The sequence below is a fragment of the Prunus avium genome, chromosome 1 (assembly GCF_965620075.1).
Source record: "Prunus avium chromosome 1, drPruAviu1.hap1.1, whole genome shotgun sequence".
Classification (NCBI taxonomy): domain Eukaryota; kingdom Viridiplantae; phylum Streptophyta; class Magnoliopsida; order Rosales; family Rosaceae; genus Prunus; species Prunus avium.
Window position 1 is genome coordinate 21,413,167 of NC_142284.1, and position 18,249 is coordinate 21,431,415.

General features: G+C 38.4%; 1 protein-coding gene and 1 non-coding gene across 2 annotated transcripts; one reads left to right on the forward strand and one right to left on the reverse strand.

Moving 5' to 3' along the window:
- The first annotated feature begins 3,002 nt into the window (after nucleotides 1–3,002).
- Nucleotides 3,003–8,267, forward strand: LOC110763276 (uncharacterized). The gene is made up of 3 exons (XM_088250449.1): nucleotides 3,003–4,863; nucleotides 7,027–7,147; nucleotides 7,283–8,267. Exons 1-3 carry the CDS (start codon nucleotides 3,003–3,005, stop codon nucleotides 8,265–8,267), a joined length of 2,967 nt encoding a protein of 988 aa, XP_088106575.1.
- On the reverse strand, nucleotides 3,390–3,494 carry LOC148297561 (small nucleolar RNA R71). Its single transcript, XR_015833258.1, has one exon. It is a non-coding gene; the product is annotated as a small nucleolar RNA R71 (small nucleolar RNA).
- Nucleotides 8,268–18,249: the final 9,982 nt, after the last annotated feature.

Genomic DNA, 18,249 nt, shown 5'->3' on the forward strand with positions numbered 1-18,249 from the left:
GTCAACATTCACGCAACGTGCGATATTAGAAGCATACCCATCAGGAAACTTTACAGACGACACAAACTGTAGAAACTCTTTTTGTCATTCGGTTTCATGGAGAAAAACGCAAGATCCCTTATAGCTTTATCATTGCCCCTTTTCAGCCATAAACCCCTTCGTATGCCCATTCTTTCTAAATCAAGACGAGCTTTTATCGTGTCCTTTGTCTTGTCCTTGATATCTAGAATCGTTCAACATGCATAACGTCGAGATTGTGCCTCAATTTTAGTTTCGACCAATATGGGAGCTCAAAAAACATAGACTTGTGCGTCCAGTTCATATGTGTAGCAGGTCTGGTTCGACTAACAGTTTTCCCGAACGGAGCAAAATCCAAATGGTTAAGCTGTTCCAAGATCTGATCACCGGACGATTCTCTAGGTCTTGCACGATGCTCTTTGTTCCCGTCGAACTCTTTATCCTTTTCCCGCCACTCGTGATCCCATGGCAACCATCTTCGATACCCAAGGTAACACACTTTTTCAGCGTGCCAACCAGAAGTTACATCTTCCTTGCATACAGGGCATGCCATATAACCCTTTGTGCTCCACCCCGACACCATTGCATATGCGGGAAAATCATTACAGTCCACATAACTGCCGCTCTCAAAGTGAACATCTTCCCAGTGGATTTATCGTACGTGCGCACACCGTTTGTCCATAAATCCTTGAGCTCATCAACCAACGGCCTTAAGTACACATCGATTGACCTGCCAGGATCCTCATTTATCAAAACAGTCATCATCATGTACTCTTTTTTCATGTATTTCCAAGGCGGCAAATTATATGGGAATACGAAAATCGGCCAAGTACTGTGATGTTGGTTTAGAACCCCGTACGGATTGAATCCGTCAGTGGCAAGTCCCAGCCTAACATTTCGGGGATCAGCAGCAAACTCGGGGAACATTCGATCGAACTCTTTCCATGCCTCCCCATCTGCAGGATGCCGCATCACATCGTCGTCTACCCGTTTTTCCTTATGCCATCTCATGTCTGTGGCAGTATGCGTCGACATATACAATCGCTGCAATCTTGGTTTCAGGGGCAGATAACGCATGACTTTTTGTGGAACCTTAGTCATTCTATTCTGAGACTTCTGTTTGAACCTCGACTCATTGCATATAGGGCATGTATCCAATGATTCATACTTGATGGGTATATTTTATATTATATTTTTAACCCCATTCTTGGTACATTTTTGTTCATATTTTGGAAGAATTTTGATACTTTGAATTGTTTTCTCAATATAGGACTTTCGACTTTCTCTGGAGCAAAACATAATCAAATGGACGAATTTTGGAGTAATTCCAGTTGGAGGATGTTCGTGAGTCACTTGGCTTGATCGTATCAAAATTTCAGACTTTTCTACCAAGCGGTTATTTTCTGGCGATAAAATAAAGGAGCAGTGTGCAGTGCTGGAAAGTGACGTGTTGGGCTTTTATGGCGTTTTTGGAGCCCGAGATGACCTCTGATGGATTCGTGGCCTTCTGGAGAAGTGTTCAGAACGTTTTTATCTTTAAAATGAGCTGTATTGGGCCGGATTTGGATCAGATTTGAGGCCAAGACGTGGCTGGGCAGATTGGGGGCAGATTCTCCTAGTCCAATTTGGATTTTATGTCATGTCATTATTTTATTTTATTTAGTTTCCTTGTGGGGATAGAAAAGCAGGTTCTGGGCAGCTAGGTTTTAGGGAGTATTTAAGTTCTATTTCACCGAATTTTGGGACTTCTCTTTTGGCTTTTGAACACGACTTTGCTAGGATTTGTGAAGAATTTCTACTTCAAGGTGTTTTCGATCTTTATTATTTGAATGAAGAACTTGATTATTTTTATTATGAACATGCGTAACTAATTCTCTTTTGCTAGGGTGAGGCCACGAGCCTTAGCAAGAATATGTAATTTCTATCCAATTTTCTTATGATTATATGCATGCAGGTTTTCGAATTATTCATCACTGGGTTAAACTATCTAAGTGTCTTGATGCTTGATCACCATTAGGATGTTTAGAAAAGTAATTTGATGCAGTTTTGGTCGGAGGTCGGTCCCTGAAATTGACGAAGGCTTCTTGTGATTAATATGTGCAAGTTCACTTAGGATGAATACCACGTCTTAAGGGTTGCATGGTTTTTCAAAAGGTTTCACAGAACTTAATGAGTCATGTATGTTTAGATTTGATCTGAATACCACAGACGGATTGCATGTGTGATATACGCTCTATGTTGGGGGTCCAAGTAGGCATATATTAGGAATACCTAACCTTCGAAATATGCATGTATAGATCATAAGTAATTGGGAGAACTATATAGAATTGTTAAGGTGACGGCGGATCCCTAGTGCTTTCTTAATTTGATTTCTAAAAACACAACTATTTCTCTTGCCCTTAGCTTTAAGTTTGCATATTGCCTTATTTTTTATTAGTTAAATTCGTTTTAAGTTAAGGTCTTAAAATCAAACATCTCAACTTTCTCTTTTACAATAATTAATTAGAATTTGGTTGCTACGAGTTATTTAATAATCCCTGCGGAGAACGACCTTGCGAGAATCATTTATACTACAATAACCTTGTCATTCTTGCAAGTTTTGTAGGAGTTTTAACCCTGTTTGCGCAGGTACTGAAAAGCCTATCAAGAAATTGGCGCCGTTGCCGGGGATTATTTCAAATAATTCGTTCTAATCAGATTCTGCATTAATTATTGCTGTACATAAAAATTTAAAAATAAAAAATAAATAAATAAACTAATTTTCGTTTTTATTTTATTTTTACAGATCACAGCAAGGCAGTGCAGATTACAATCTGTGCATGGTCAGCACACGTTCAACAGTTCAGCAATTGTTTCCGTTTGATCCAGAACCTGAGCAATCTTTAAGGAGGAGAAGCAAGGAGCAAAATTTGCTGTGGGTTCCTTCACTCCAAGGAACTTTTCTACAGTCTTTATATTCTGAGGACCTGCACAGTAAAGAAACAATGGCTTTTGTTATTCCAGAGGCTGGTGATCCTTTGGGTAATTCTTTAACAGCTCATGCAACTAACATACCAGGTTGCATTACATATCCAGCAGTGGAGGAAGGGTCTACATTCGAAATCAAGCATCACATGTTGAGTATTCTACCTACATTTCATGGGTTATCAACCGATGATCCTAACATGCACATTGCAGAATTTTTAATGGGATGCAAGAATATTTTGGTGAAAGGATTTTCAGCTGAATCTATTAAGCTTCGTTTATTTCCATACACATTGAAAGATCAAGCAAGGAGATGGCTCCTCACACTTCCATCTGGAAGCATTAGCACTTGGAACCAACTCAGTGAGAAATTTTTAAACAAGTATTATCCAGCTTCAAAGACTCTTGACATGAGAACTCAAATTTTATCTTTTGCCCAAAAACCAAATGAAGAGTTTCATGAGGCGTGGGAACGGTTTAAAGAGTTGAATAGAAAATGTCCACATTCTGGTATTAGCAGTACGGATCAAGTGCATATATTTTTCAGAGGGTTAAATATGACAACAAAAACTCTTGTCAACGCTTCATGCGGAGGTTCGTACAAGGATAAAAATGCACAAGAGGCTTGTTTATTATTTGAAAAAATGGCAGCAGATACACAGCAATGGGCAGTTGAGCAGCCACAATCTAGGTCTGTTTTTGAGATATCTAATGGTTCTCCATATATGTCGGCACAAATTGAAAAAATGGAGAAAAAGCTTGAAAGATTTGATGCAAAATTTGACATGTTATTACAAAGAATTCCAGGTTCACAGGTTGCTGTACAGCAACCTTTACCAGCTGCCTGTAGCATTTGCAATGTGACAACCCATGATTTTTTGAGCTGTCCGCATAAAGATGCTTATCCGGAATTTGCAGCAGAACAAGTTAATGCATTTAATAATTTTCAACGTCCAAGATATGACCCATATTCAAATGTTTACAACCCGGGTTGGAGAGATCATCCTAATTTTAAGTGGGACAGAGATCAGCCTGCAAGGCCACAATTTCAACAACCGGTACAGCAAACTGCTGCACCTAAGGCTGCTTGGGAGGTTGCAATTGAAAAATTAGCAAATGCCACCAGTCAAGAATTCCAAAATCTGCAGGCAACAGTGAAAAACATAGAAAAACAAATGGGGCAGATTGCATTCCAAGTTTCAGAAAGAGCACCAGGTACATTTCCTAGCCAAACTGAACAGAATCCAAGGGGAGGCGCAGATTGTAAGGCAGTTCGAGTTCTACGTTCGGGTAAAAGTTATGACAATAGAGGGGAAATTTGTGCTGGAAATTCGCAGGCAGCATCACAGCCACAAACAGATTCAGGAAAATTTGCAGATTCTGAAATTTTTGCAGATTCTACAGCATCTATGGGCAGATCCGAAAACAGTGAAAAAATTGCTGCCGAAACTGTAGAACGTGTTTATGTGCCTCCAATGCCTTATCCCGAAAGGTTGAAGCCCAAAGTTAAAGATCAACAGTTGACAGATTTTATGAAGACATTGGCCAAAGTTCAGATCAATCTCCCATTGATTGATGCAATTAAGAACATTCCATCTTATGCCAAGTTTTTAAAGGATGTATGCACAAAGAAAAAGAAGCTCGTGGATTTTGAAAAAGTTATTCTTACAGAACAATGCAGCGCAGTTTTATTACACAAACTGCCTCCCAAGAAACAAGACCCAGGGAGTTTTACAATTTCATGCACAATTGGAAATTCTAATTTTAAACGTGCTTTAATTGATTTGGGTGCCAGTATTAATTTAATGCCTTTTTCTGTTTTTCAGAGACTAGGACAAGGAGAAATCAAGCCTACATCAGTTATTCTACAACTAGCGGATCGTTCAGTTGCTTACCCTAGGGGAATTATTGAAGATCTCATTATTAAAGTGGATAATCTCTATCTTCCTGCAGATTTTGTGGTCTTGGATATGGATGAAGATATGCAAACACCGATTATTTTGGGGCGTCCGTTCATGGCTACTGCTCGAACCTTAATTGATGTTGAGGCTGGGACAGTTACACTTAGAGTGCAAGATCAGTCCGTTATTTTCAGTTTATTTGAAGTAACCAAAAGGCCAGCTGATGTGCAAGATTGTATGCGTGTTGACATGTTAGACAGCTTAATGCATGCTGAAATTATGCCCCGTTTGACATCAGATCCATTGTTAAAGGTGTTGCATGGGTTGGAGAATAAAAACACTGCAGATGAAGAGGTTTTTGAGTATGTTTCAGCTTTGGAAAGTGCTCCTTTTCTACACCCCCGTTGGAGGCACGTTTTTGAGAGTTTAGGGGAACTGAAAAAACAGTTGCAGCCCTCTAGAGTACAACCACCTAAACTAGATTTAAAAGTACTGCCAGGACACTTGAAATATGCTTATCTGGGTGCAAATTCTTCGCTGCCAGTTATTATTGCTGCTGACTTATCACCAACAGAAGAAGAAAAATTGCTGCGTATTTTAAGAAATTATCAAGATGCAATTGGTTGGACTATAGCAGACATTAAAGGGATCAGCCCTACAATTTGCATGCACCGAATTCTGATGGAAGATGGAGTAAAACCCACCATTGATGCTCAACGTCGTTTGAATCCAATTATGAAAGAAGTTGTTCGTACTGAAGTTATGAAGCTTCTAGATGCTGGGATGATCTACCCAATTTCAGATAGTAAGTGGGTTAGTGCAACTCAAGTGGTGCCCAAGCGTTCTGGAATTACAGTTGTGAAGAATGATAATAATGAACTTGTGTCTACACGTTTGACTACTGGGTGGCGTATGTGTGTTGACTACAGAAAGATCAATGCTGGTACTAGAAAGGATCATTTTCCATTGCCTTTCACTGATCAAATGTTGGAAAGGTTGGCTGGTCGTGCTTTCTATTGTTTCTTGGATGGGTATTCAGGGTACAACCAGATTCCAGTTGCACCTGAAGATCAAGAGAAGACAACATTTACATGTCCTTTTGGGACTTTTGCATATCGAAGAATGCCCTTTGGTTTGTGCAATGCTCCTGCAACGTTTCAACGATGCATGATGAGCATATTTTCCGGATTGGTTGAACAGGTAGTTGAAGTGTTTATGGATGACTTTTCTGTTTTTGGGGATTCTTTTGATGAATGTTTGAACAATTTATCCCTAGTTCTTGACAGATGCATTAAGACAAACCTTGTTTTAAATTGGGAAAAGTGTCATTTCATGGTTAAGCAGGGGATTGTCCTGGGCCACTTGATTTCTAACAAGGGTATTGAGGTTGATAAGGCCAAAATTGATGTAATTGCAAAGCTGCCACCACCGACAACTGTTAAAAGTGTTCGTTCTTTTCTTGGTCATGCTGGGTTTTACAGACGGTTTATCAAGGATTTCTCCAAGATTAGCCGACCATTGTGTAATTTATTGGCTAAGGATGCTCCTTTTGTTTTTGATGATGCTTGTTTGGAGGCTTTCAACAAGTTAAAGACGCTCCTCACTACAGCACCCATTATTGCAGCACCTAATTGGAGTTTACCTTTCGAATTGATGTGTGATGCTTCAGATTACGCAGTAGGAGCGGTTCTTGGACAGGGGAAAGATAAGCTTCCCCAAGTCATTCATTATGCTAGTCGGACTCTCAATGATGCACAGCTGAACTATGCGACCACAGAGAAGGAATTGTTGGCAGTTGTTTTTGCATTAGAAAAATTTCGGTCTTACTTAGTTGGGGCTAAGGTGATTGTTTACACAGATCATGCAGCTTTGAAGTATTTGTTGTCGAAGAAAGACGCTAAGCCTCGATTAATTCGTTGGATTCTTTTACTGCAAGAGTTTGACTTAGAAATCAGGGATAAGAAGGGTTGTGAAAATGTTGTGGCTGATCATTTGTCCAGGTTGATTGTGCCAATTTCTGCAGAAGATGACTTGCTGCCTTTAAATGAAAATTTTCCAGATGAACAACTGTTTGCTGCCCATATCATTTCACCATGGTTTGCTGATTTAGTTAATTATTTGGCTAGAGGGGTACTTCATCCAGATTTTACTTTCCAGCAGAAAAAGAAATTTTTGGCAGATGCAAAGTATTATTTTTGGGATGAACCATATTTGTACAAATATTGTTCAGACCAAGTTATTCGCAGGTGTATTCCAGAAGAAGAGCATGAAAGTGTTTTAAAGTTTGCACATCAGTATGCTTGTGGGGGACATTTTGGCCCTAAAAGAACAGCAGCTAAAATCTTGCAAAGTGGATTGTTTTGGCCTACTCTCTTCAAGGATGCTAATAGTTGGTGTAGATCTTGTGATCGTTGTCAAAGGGTGGGTAATCAGTCCAAAAGAAATGAAATGCCACAGCAAAGTATATTAGTCATTGAATTGTTTGATGTTTGGGGTATTGATTTCATGGGACCATTTCCAATGTCCCATGGCAATCAGTATATTTTGGTGGCTGTTGAATATGTTTCTAAATGGGTCGAGGCAATTGCAGCATCAACCAATCAAGGATCAGTTGTTCTGAAATTCCTCCAAGGGGTAATTTTTCCACGATTTGGAACACCGCGTGTCATTCTCAGTGATGGGGGTAAGCACTTTGTTAATAGATCGTTTGCTACGTTGCTAGCTAAGTATGGGATCACCCATCGTGTTGCTACTCCTTATCATCCACAAACATCAGGACAGGTTGAAGTTTCAAATAGAGAAATCAAGCGAATTCTTGAAAAAACAGTTAGCTCTACTCGAAGAGACTGGAGTTTGAAATTGAGTGATGCTCTCTGGGCATACAGAACTGCATTTAAAGGCCCAATTGGGATGTCCCCATTTCGGCTGGTTTATGGTAAGGCTTGTCACTTACCTATGGAGCTAGAGCATAAGGCGTTTTGGGCTATTAAAGAGTTGAATTTTTCCTATGATTCTGCTGGAGAAAAACGTAAATTGCAGATTAATGAGCTTGAGGAAATTCGTAATGATGCTTATGAGAGTTCGCGCATTTACAAAGAAAAAACCAAGGCATTTCATGACAATCAAATTCTCAGAAAGAATTTTCATCCAGGGCAAAAAGTTTTGTTATTTAGTTCAAGGTTGAAGTTATTTCCATGGAAGTTAAAGTCTCGTTGGAATGGTCCCTATTTGGTTACTAAGGTTTATCCTCATGGGGCGGTTGATATTACAAGTGAAATTAATGGCAACACATTCAAAGTGAACGGTCACAGGCTGAAACCATATTTGGAGTCGCCCTTCGATATTGCACGCGAGTCACTGACTCTGAAGGAACCAGTGATCTGACCACTAGGCTTCTGCGACGTCTAGCTACAGACTTAAAATAAAGCGCTTCTTGGGAGGCAACCCAATTTTTTTTTTTTTTTTTTTTCTAAACTTGTTTCTGTTTTTCCTTTTCTAGTTGTTTTTATTTTCTTTCCACCCCTAACACATATTTGATTCAATGCAGGACAACCATCAGCAGCAGCAAACATACTAGCAGATAATCCTACACTGGAATCATGCACCCAGTAGCAAGTCTACATGAACATCAAAGGCAGCTATTCCTATGCTGGAATCAGGCACCCAGCAGCCAGTTTACGGAATTCAAAATTATACCTGCCAGATGCCAGATCTGGGATCCTCGAAATTTTTTTTTTTGGTGCTGCGTTGTCCTCTGAGTTTGTGTGTTCCCTGCCTTGCCCTTGCACCTCTCCTGGATATACCTTTTTCCTACACAATGCACATCCATATCAGTACTTGCAGAGACAAAGAACAAACCTCCATACAGATCACAACCCACCACAAACTTGGTTGGTTATCTTACTTTCATATGGATATCAGAGCTGTTCATAGCTGCTACCTTTGCACCGAGGCCACATTGGGGTTCCTACACATGCCACAACAGACTATTACTCAGAATATGTTTTTCATGAACCAGATTATGCCTCATGCCCAATATTCAAAGTGCGAAGCACAAGGACAAGTGTTTATACCTTCCGGATTCCTCTCTCGCACATTGGGAGATGTCTCTTTCATTTTCCTAACAGATTTGCTCCTTGCGCAACTTTTCTCCCCAGATCTCTCAGATGGCCGCAATCTGCGACCAATATGGGTTAGGTCTCTGAACCAAAAGGACACCACCAATGACCAGATCGGATTTGGAGACTCACGGACTGAAGTTTCAAAGAAAGGCTGTTTATGGTTTGAGCGACGATCTGCTGGTGTGTTGAGTTTCGCTAAGGGAAGAGAGCGTTCTGTGTTTTGACAAAAGAGAGAGACCCAAATCGATCTTGGGCGCAGGTGATTGAGCTGACAGAGAGAGGGAAGGGTTTGGGTTTTGAGAAAACCACAAGAGAGAGATTTCGATTTCTTTTTGATCTGCCAAGGAGAAGTTGAGCGATAAATGACGACGGAGAGACTGATGGAGGCTACTAGCTGGCGTCCATTCCCATTTGGGTGCGTCAATTCAATTCAAAACAAGAGACAAGAAAAGAAAAAAATAAAAAAAGAGCTACAGACAACACTTTCAACATTTCATCCAAGTGGGTAATGGCCAGCGTCCACTCTTGGGGCTCGTTTGGTACGGCGGACTGTCATGGACTGGACTAAATACTGGGACTGTCTTGGATTGGCTTGGCCTGGCATAAGCTGGATAAGACTTGTCCTGCGTTTGGTGTAATGTCGGACTAAGAAGCTGGATAACGAAAATAGTACTATCCTGTGTTTGGTGTATACTTGGACTGGGACTAAATATATATATATTTTTTTTTAGGTGATATAATATTTTAATTAGAAATTATTTTTACGATAATTCCATAGCAAAAAATTAGTATTAAATTTTCCAAAACTTTGGGAACATGCCTATATTTTGAGAATATTTCCCAGATGTGAAAGCTCAACTTCCCTAACACAAATTACCAAACCGTCGCTAGGTAATTGCAAACACAACATGCAATTGCCATCACAGTTTGCGAAAACCAACTATCTGTTTGTCAATTGCCGAACCACTAGCCACATGACCTCTACACTTGGTTTTATGCTTCCTTTCTTCCTCCAAACATGGTGAGACAAGCTCCAAACCATCCCGACATCATAGCAAGCCAATTTTCATAACATAAAGTTCTACTTAATTCATTGTAAATATCCAACACCAAGTTCACAAAATAAGATGATCAATGGTGCATATACAACACCAAGTTCACAAAACAAGAAAATCAATGGTGCATATCCAACAACATTCACAAAATAAGATTATCCATAGTGGATTTCCAGCACAAAAATTACAAAAGAAAGTACACATGTTAGTGTTCACAAACTAAGACAAGTTACCATGACCATATGTAGTTTGTGACATAATTGTCATCCATAACCAAGACACCATAGAAGCACCGTCATCCTCTAGCATGGTCATTAAGCAATTTTTGAACAAACACTTCTTTGACATCATCATCTAATGACTGAAACACTGCCACAGTTTGTGGTTTCTCCAAAATGAGAGTCAATGCATCAATTTGATCCATAGGAGAAAGACCCATGTCCTTGAGCATTTTGGCAATGTCACTACGATCTTCATTACCTTTCACTATTGCCTCAGTTACTATTGCCTCACTACGATCTTCATTACCTTTCTTCGATCCATATCTAATAATTGTTATACAAACAAAACAATCTTGGTTTAGCTAGTTGTGATATTAAAATAAAATGTACGTATAAAACATAAAAATAAAATCCAAGACAGAACCCATAACATTCATACAATCCAATTAATATGCTCATACAAATTTCATAAAAAAAAAACCTACACTAAACAATAACCCATAGCAAAGAACATATAGAAAAATCGAAAGAATTGCAGAAAAATGAGTAGAAAAACTTTAAAAAGACAAACCACCCATTGCTAACAATAAAGGCTGTAAAGCCTAGAGGCATGAGGCAAAAAAGAAATATGTCAAAGCTCTGTTTTGGTTCTGAGTTATCAGCTATTTGGGTCAAAAAAGACACACCAAAGCTTTGACATATTTATTTTCTTCATGCATTCCTAATACCTCTTCCCCAATGCTTCCCCTTTCACAACAAAAGCAAAACAATGACCCATTTCTACTCCATATTAAAACCCCCAAAAAAAATTTCTAAAAACCTTGCATCCGTTTGTTATTCCAAGTTTTCTTCTTCTTCTTTAAAAAAAAAAAATCTTCTATGTAAGAAGCATTCTTACTCTGTTCTTTAACCTATTTATTATAAAAATTTCACCTAATGGAAAATTTTCAATTATTCACATAACCCAATCCTTGAACTAGCAGATCTAGCCATTATAATACGAATTACACAACCACTTTTAATTATCTCACTCAAAAGAACAAAGAAAATATCTCAAGAAGGACCCAAAGAACGAAATATTCCAAAACAAAAAAAACTGGCAGAAAACCTAAAAATAAAACAGAGAAAAATCTCAAAACATCTGCAGATTCATACCATAAACTAGAGAGAAGAGAAAGATTGAGTACAATATTCAATCAAGTTGAGAGAATAGGAAGATTCAGAGATAGAGAGAGTGGTGACCTGTTGAGAAGCAGTGAAAATTGACTTCAGTTCGCTTGGGAAGCACAAGACGATAACAAGCGATGAAAACACGCGAACGCTCTAATTAGTGAGCGTACTAATTGTCCCCCCCTTCCGCACGGGCTTAGCTAAGAACCCCTAAGGAGGTGTTTTTGGTGGGCCCAGCATTAGTAGTCCCCATTTAAAACTAGAACTAGGTCAACCAAACATGGGCCTAATTTTAATCTAGTCCAGTCCATGCATGGGAGGTGTACCAAACGAGCCCTTGCTGTTCAATTTTAGTGACTCCTCAACAATTTGCCAGGTGTGCTCTTCTCCTTCTTTTCTTGTTTTAACTTTTTCTTCGGTTCTTTCTTTTATTGGTGCTCGCATTTTCTTTCTCTGTTCTATTTTTGGCTTTGCTATTTTTCTTAACTTCCTTATTTTATTTTCCACACCTTGAGGACAATGTGTGACTTAAGTTTGGGGGTGGGAAAGTAAATTTTAGATTTTTAAAATTTTTTGAGTCTTGTTTAAAATTTTCGTTTTAAGTTAATATCCATAGATTATTTTAAAGGTTAGAACAAATGGACATGGTGAAGATCAATCCCTCATTAGAGTCTTTTCTATTTATTGTTGCTTGGATACTAATTCATGAATTACACTTTGAAATTTGCACATCACACCAACATGGTTTGTGGGGAGTGAGATCAAAATACTTACTTTTTGTCCAAGTGTGTTTTAATTTTTGTTCTATATAAAATAAAGTTAGTATGTGTTATAAAGTAATAATTGCCTCACCCGACGCTTTGCTAGTAACCGGGCCAGTCCTGCCTAATCAGCAGTGATTCTCGAGTCAAACGGTAGAGTTTTGGCATGGGGCAGGGTGGTTAGTTGGTTTCGTAGCCTTTCCAGCTCGGGTTAATAAGTCCTTAGGGGTGTTCTACACCTAGTGCCCTAAAGCCTTAGTTGGTTTGGGAGTCATTGACCTAAAGCTCGCTACATGGGTTGGATCGAAAGCTTAAGTGATCCGACATTGCATGACCACCATTATTAAAAAAAAAAAAAAAAAAAAGAGAAAAAAAAAAAAGAAAGAAAAAAAAAACAAAAAAACAAAAAAAAAACAAAAGTGAAATAAGTGTGTGAAGTTTGAATAAAAGGGATGAGAGGTAAGGGTTTTAGTCGAGTCTCCTTAACTATGATGGTTCACTTTACACCAAAGGAAATTTGTGAATTCTTTTCTAATTGACTCTAAATGGCTTAGACTCTGTAGTGGGATTGGTTGAAACTGTTGAAAAGATGTTCTGATTTTTAACATTTTCTATAGATTGAAACTTGAATGGAAATTTTGTTTAGTTAGGTTTTATTTAAAGTTTTTCGTTTATTAGTTTTTATTTATTTATTTTTGTTGTTTAGATTTGTTTTGCTTGAGGACAAGCAAAAAGCTAAGTTTGGGGGTATTTTGATGGGTATATTTTATATTATATATTTAACCCCATTCTTGGTACATTTTTGTTCATATTTTGGAAGAATTTTGATACTTTGAATTGTTTTCTCAATATAGGACTTTCGACTTTCTCTGGAGCAAAACATAATCAAATGGACGAATTTTGGAGTAATTCCAGTTGGAGGATGTTCGTGAGTCACTTGGCTTGATCGTATCAAAATTTCAGACTTTTCTACCAAGCGGTTATTTTCTGGCGATAAAATAAAGGAGCAGTGTGCAGTGCTGGAAAGTGACGTGTTGGGCTTTTATGGCGTTTTTGGAGCCCGAGATGACCTCTGATGGATTCGTGGCCTTCTGGAGAAGTGTTCAGAACGTTTTTATCTTTAAAATGAGCTGTATTGGGCCGGATTTGGATCAGATTTGAGGCCAAAACGTGGCTGGGCAGATTGGGGGCAGATTCTCCTAGTCCAATTTGGATTTTATGTCATGTCATTATTTTATTTTATTTAGTTTCCTTGTGGGGATAGAAAAGCAGGTTCTGGGCAGCTAGGTTTTAGGGAGTATTTAAGTTCTATTTCACCGAATTTTGGGACTTCTCTTTTGGCTTTTGAACACGACTTTGCTAGGATTTGTGAAGAATTTCTACTTCAAGGTGTTTTCGATCTTTATTATTTGAATGAAGAACTTGATTATTTTTATTATGAACATGCATAACTAATTCTCTTTTGCTAGGGTGAGGCCACGAGCCTTAGCAAGAATATGTAATTTCTATCCAATTTTCTTATGATTATATGCATGCAGGTTTTCGAATTATTCATCACTGGGTTAAACTATCTAAGTGTCTTGATGCTTGATCACCATTAGGATGTTTAGAAAAGTAATTTGATGCAGTTTTGGTCGAAGGTCGGTCCCTGAAATTGACGAAGGCTTCTTGTGATTAATATGTGCAAGTTCACTTAGGATGAATACCACGTCTTAAGGGTTGCATGGTTTTTCAAAAGGTTTCACAGAACTTAATGAGTCATGTATGTTTAGATTTGATCTGAATACCACAGACGGATTGCATGTGTGATATACGCTCTATGTTGGGGGTCCAAGTAGGCATATATTAGGAATACCTAACCTTCGAAATATGCATGTATAGATCATAAGTAATTGGGAGAACTATATAGAATTGTTAAGGTGACGGCGGATCCCTAGTGCTTTCTTAATTTGATTTCTAAAAACACAACTGTTTCTCTTGCCCTTAGCTTTAAGTTTGCATATTGCCTTATTTTTTATTAGTTAAATTCGTTTTAAGTTAAGGTCTTAAAATCAAACATCTCAACTTTCTCTTTTACAATAATTAATTAGAATTTGGTTGCTACGAGTTATTTAATAATCCCTGCGGAGAACGACCTTGCGAGAATCATTTATACTACAATAACCTTGTCATTCTTGCAAGTTTTGTAGGAGTTTTAACCCTGTTTGCGCAGGTACTGAAAAGCCTATCAATACTCTTTGTAGAATAACATGCAATTGTTTTTGCAAGCGTGGATTGTTTCATAACCCAATCCAAGACCACTCAACATCTTCTGTGCCTGTCTGTGGTCTTTCGGCAAACAATTGTCCGTCGGAAGCATTCTCTTGAAAACCCCCAAAAAGTAATCGAAACTCAGGTTCGACATACGGTACTTTACTTTTCCATGCATTAGCTCCACAATGGCCGTCAGAACGGAAAAGCTCTCGCACCCCGGATATAACTCTTGGTTGGCATTTCTTAACAGTTTTTCATACTGTTCAAACTCTGCACTATCCGTTGGTGTAGGCACATCATCTTTCCCTTGCTGATTGCTGCTCGTCGATGCAAATGGAAAAGCATCATTTATAATATCCATGACTTGTTCATTAGGTTCCACAATAGGTTCAACATTGTCCACTCTTGTGGCCCTTGAAGACGAAGCAATGTCTAATTGTTCCCCGTGATGGTTCCAAGTGCTGTATGTCTCAATCATTCCATTCCTTACTAAATGAAATCGAACAGTTTCAATTGTCTCCCACAACATGTTGTTACACTTCCTACAAGGACACCGGATTCTAGTTGCACCCGGGTTGTGTGACCGTGCAAAGTGAATAAAGTCCTCGATTCCATCCAAGTATTCGTCTGCGCACCTGTTAGGGTTCTATATCCACCTTCTGCTCATAATTCCTGGAACCACAATCACAATACAACAATCATGTTGTATTCTTACAAAATCATAACGTCACCTTATGCCTCCGGTAAGGGCCCTATCCCATTCGGAAATGCATAGTCATGTCACGTAATTTACAACTACATGAGATTAGATTTCGACGTGGATGAATTTCGGCAGCATCTCGGTACAGTTCTTGAGGCGTACCGTAGATATAAAATACCTACGTAGCACCCGAAGAACGTACAGAGATGACACCGAAATCTCCACAATCGAAACCTAATCCTGTAGCTGTAAACTACGTGACACGACTATGCATTTCCAAACTATCCAAAGTATGGGACAATTCAAGAATTAATTGGACCGTAGTCGTGGTTTACCCACCCATGCGCAGTCCAACTAACCTCGAACGGGAACTAAGCTTTACAAAAAAAAATGTATGAAATTAATTTCAATTAACTTCGTACATCAACGTGCATAACTGAACAACATAATATAAATATAATTTCACAACACAATTTAAACATAATGTAATTAATTTTATATAATACCTTCGCAATTGTTCTCCACCAATCGCTAATCACATATAATATCCCTATATACAACGAAATTAATGACGTTAGTATGAATTTACAGTAATATTTTTACACTAACGACAAAAAATACATAATCAATGAACTTACCGGAGGCAGAAATAGTTTAACTCATAAACGAAATGAGATTGATGCGTTTGCTTGGCATATGACGTTTGAGATAGAGGGAGAGAGTGGCTGAGGCAAGCTGCAATTGTTTTGCAGTTTGCCTCTGCCATGGCTGAAACTGAATAAGTAATAAACGACGATTTTGCGCGACGGACAGCTTATTTCGTCGCGCAAAACTGTAAGACATTGCGCGACAAATAAACATATTCGTCGCATATTGTTCGACGCGCAAACGTATTTGCCGTCCCGCAAAATTTTTTCCCCAGCGCGCATGGTGGTGCCGACATCCATTTTTGCGCGACGTATTAAACTTTAACCGTCGCGCATATATCCGTCGCTCGAATACCAATCGTCGTCGCGCAAGAATACAATGAATTTGCGCGACGAATATATCGTCGCCCAAAGTTCGTTGCGCAATCATTTGGCTCCAAAGCGATAAACCCGCGATTTTTTTTCCGCTGTTTGTTTGCGCGACGACGAAAATTTTTTTTGTCGCACATTATACCTTATCGCGACTAAACTTTTCGTAGCGCAAATATGGAACACTGTTTGTTTCCCGCTATTTATTATGCGCGACGTATTATTTTTTTGTCGCGCTAAACATCATAGGGCGACGAATACATCGTCATCGCGCAAATAGTTGTCACGCAAACGTGTTCATTTATAACATTTGAATATTTTGTCCCATTTCTAGATCTCTGAATATTTGTTATTTGCGATTTTTGGGGTATACAATCTCACAGTATATACAAACACGTTTAACGGTTGGATCGTTGAAATTAGTTTTGTAGAGTTGAATGAACACTTTTTAGTTTCAAAACATATGGAGGTTGATAACCCTACAAAAAGATTCGTACGTAAATTGGTAACCCTGAAATTTATTCGTATGGAGGTTGATAACCATACAAAAAGATTCTCCTCTACTATTCCCATAATTAAAAGGGTATGAATGATGATCTTCACTAAAATCAATGAAAAACATATGATTTAGATGGCAAAATTAAAATTAAGGCTTAGGATTAATGGTTTTGTATATCGTACCTTGCGCGACGGACAGTTCTTTGTCGCGCAAAGATGTCATTTGCGACGAGTTTAGTCGTCGTGCAAGAATTAGGCGCCAGAATATTTGTTCGCGGTTTTTTCCCCTTGTTTTACGCGACGGTCGTTTTTCTGTCGCGCGATGATCTTTTATGCGACGAAATTTCTTCGTCGCTCTAGTTTGCGCTACGCATATGATTTTCCGTCGCTCGATGATCTTTTATGCGACGAAATTTCTTCGTCGCTCTAGTTTGCGCTATGGATATGATTGTTTGTCGCGCGATGATCTTTTATGCGACGAAAGTTCTTCGTTGCTCTAGTTTGCGCTACGCAAATGATTGTCCGTCGCGCGATGATCTTTTATGCGACGATTTGTCCTTCGTCGCGCAAATAGAAAAACGTAGTAGTGAATATTTCTTTGACTTTATTTTTTTGGTTTTCTAAGTGTTTCCTTTTTCTTTTCTCTTGATATGAAGTAGGGAGGATTCAATTTCAAAGTTTCTTCCAGCAGGATACGGAGAAATATTCCTTAGATAATAAACTTCTCATTCATCTTCATATTTTTTTTCTCGGAGGATTCTTATAAGTCTTTCCTAAATAACAAATATTATTTGGAGTAGTCTTTTGTAATTTGACCACCTCCACCAATATCACATGTATAAATACATAAATAAAAAGGTTACTTACAAAGTTTAATATTTTTATTTTTGAGTAAGCGACAGTCTAAATTACTGGGGAGGGGGTTTCTCACACACACACAATAAGATGTCATGAGGGTTCGAACCTGAGACCTCTAGTATGCAAGTCAATGCCATTTTTCATTGAGCTAGACCTCGTTAACTCAAAATTCAACATTAAAAGATGACCTACAAGGTGACTTCAACAGTTCGACTTAAACAAAGACTTGCAAGGTAACAATCAAATTCTAAAAAGAAATTAAGAGGCGACTCCATTATAAGTGAGCAAATATGACAGCATAAAGCCTTCCACCTAAGTGACGTAGACTATGCTAATGTCAGCACTCAGCAATATCCAAACGGTGATGGTGGTGCACTGGTGCTCGTGACTTCTGCATATATGAATTCCATGATTCTCGGATCTGCGGAGAAACAAAATCCAGAAAGTTATCTTTTATATTGATTTAAATATCAATATGTTATCTTTTATTTTACTTCTAGTGCAGTAAAATACCATTTTGGTTATTAAAACAATTTTTTTTTTTTTTAAAGAAGAGTTTAATATTAGAGATTAAAAACATGAACAAAAAACTCATTTGCATCTAAGACCGTTGTCTTCGACGCCAGTCATCTTTCTCCTTCACGCATAGTGAATAAGAAGACATGAACCTTTCAAGAAAATACAATATAGTTGCAGAAACCCAAGTTTGGGTT

Bases quoted from the DNA above. Each gene is read 5' to 3' on its own strand.
- LOC110763276 (XM_088250449.1), top strand. From the start codon at position 3,003: ATGGCTTTTGTTATTCCAGAGGCTGGTGATCCTTTGGGTAATTCTTTA. The intron at 4,864-7,026 runs GTTCAGTTGCTT...TACTTCATCCAG, and splicing joins TATTCTACAACTAGCGGATC to ATTTTACTTTCCAGCAGAAA. The intron at 7,148-7,282 runs GCATGAAAGTGT...TAGTTGGTGTAG, and splicing joins AGGTGTATTCCAGAAGAAGA to ATCTTGTGATCGTTGTCAAA.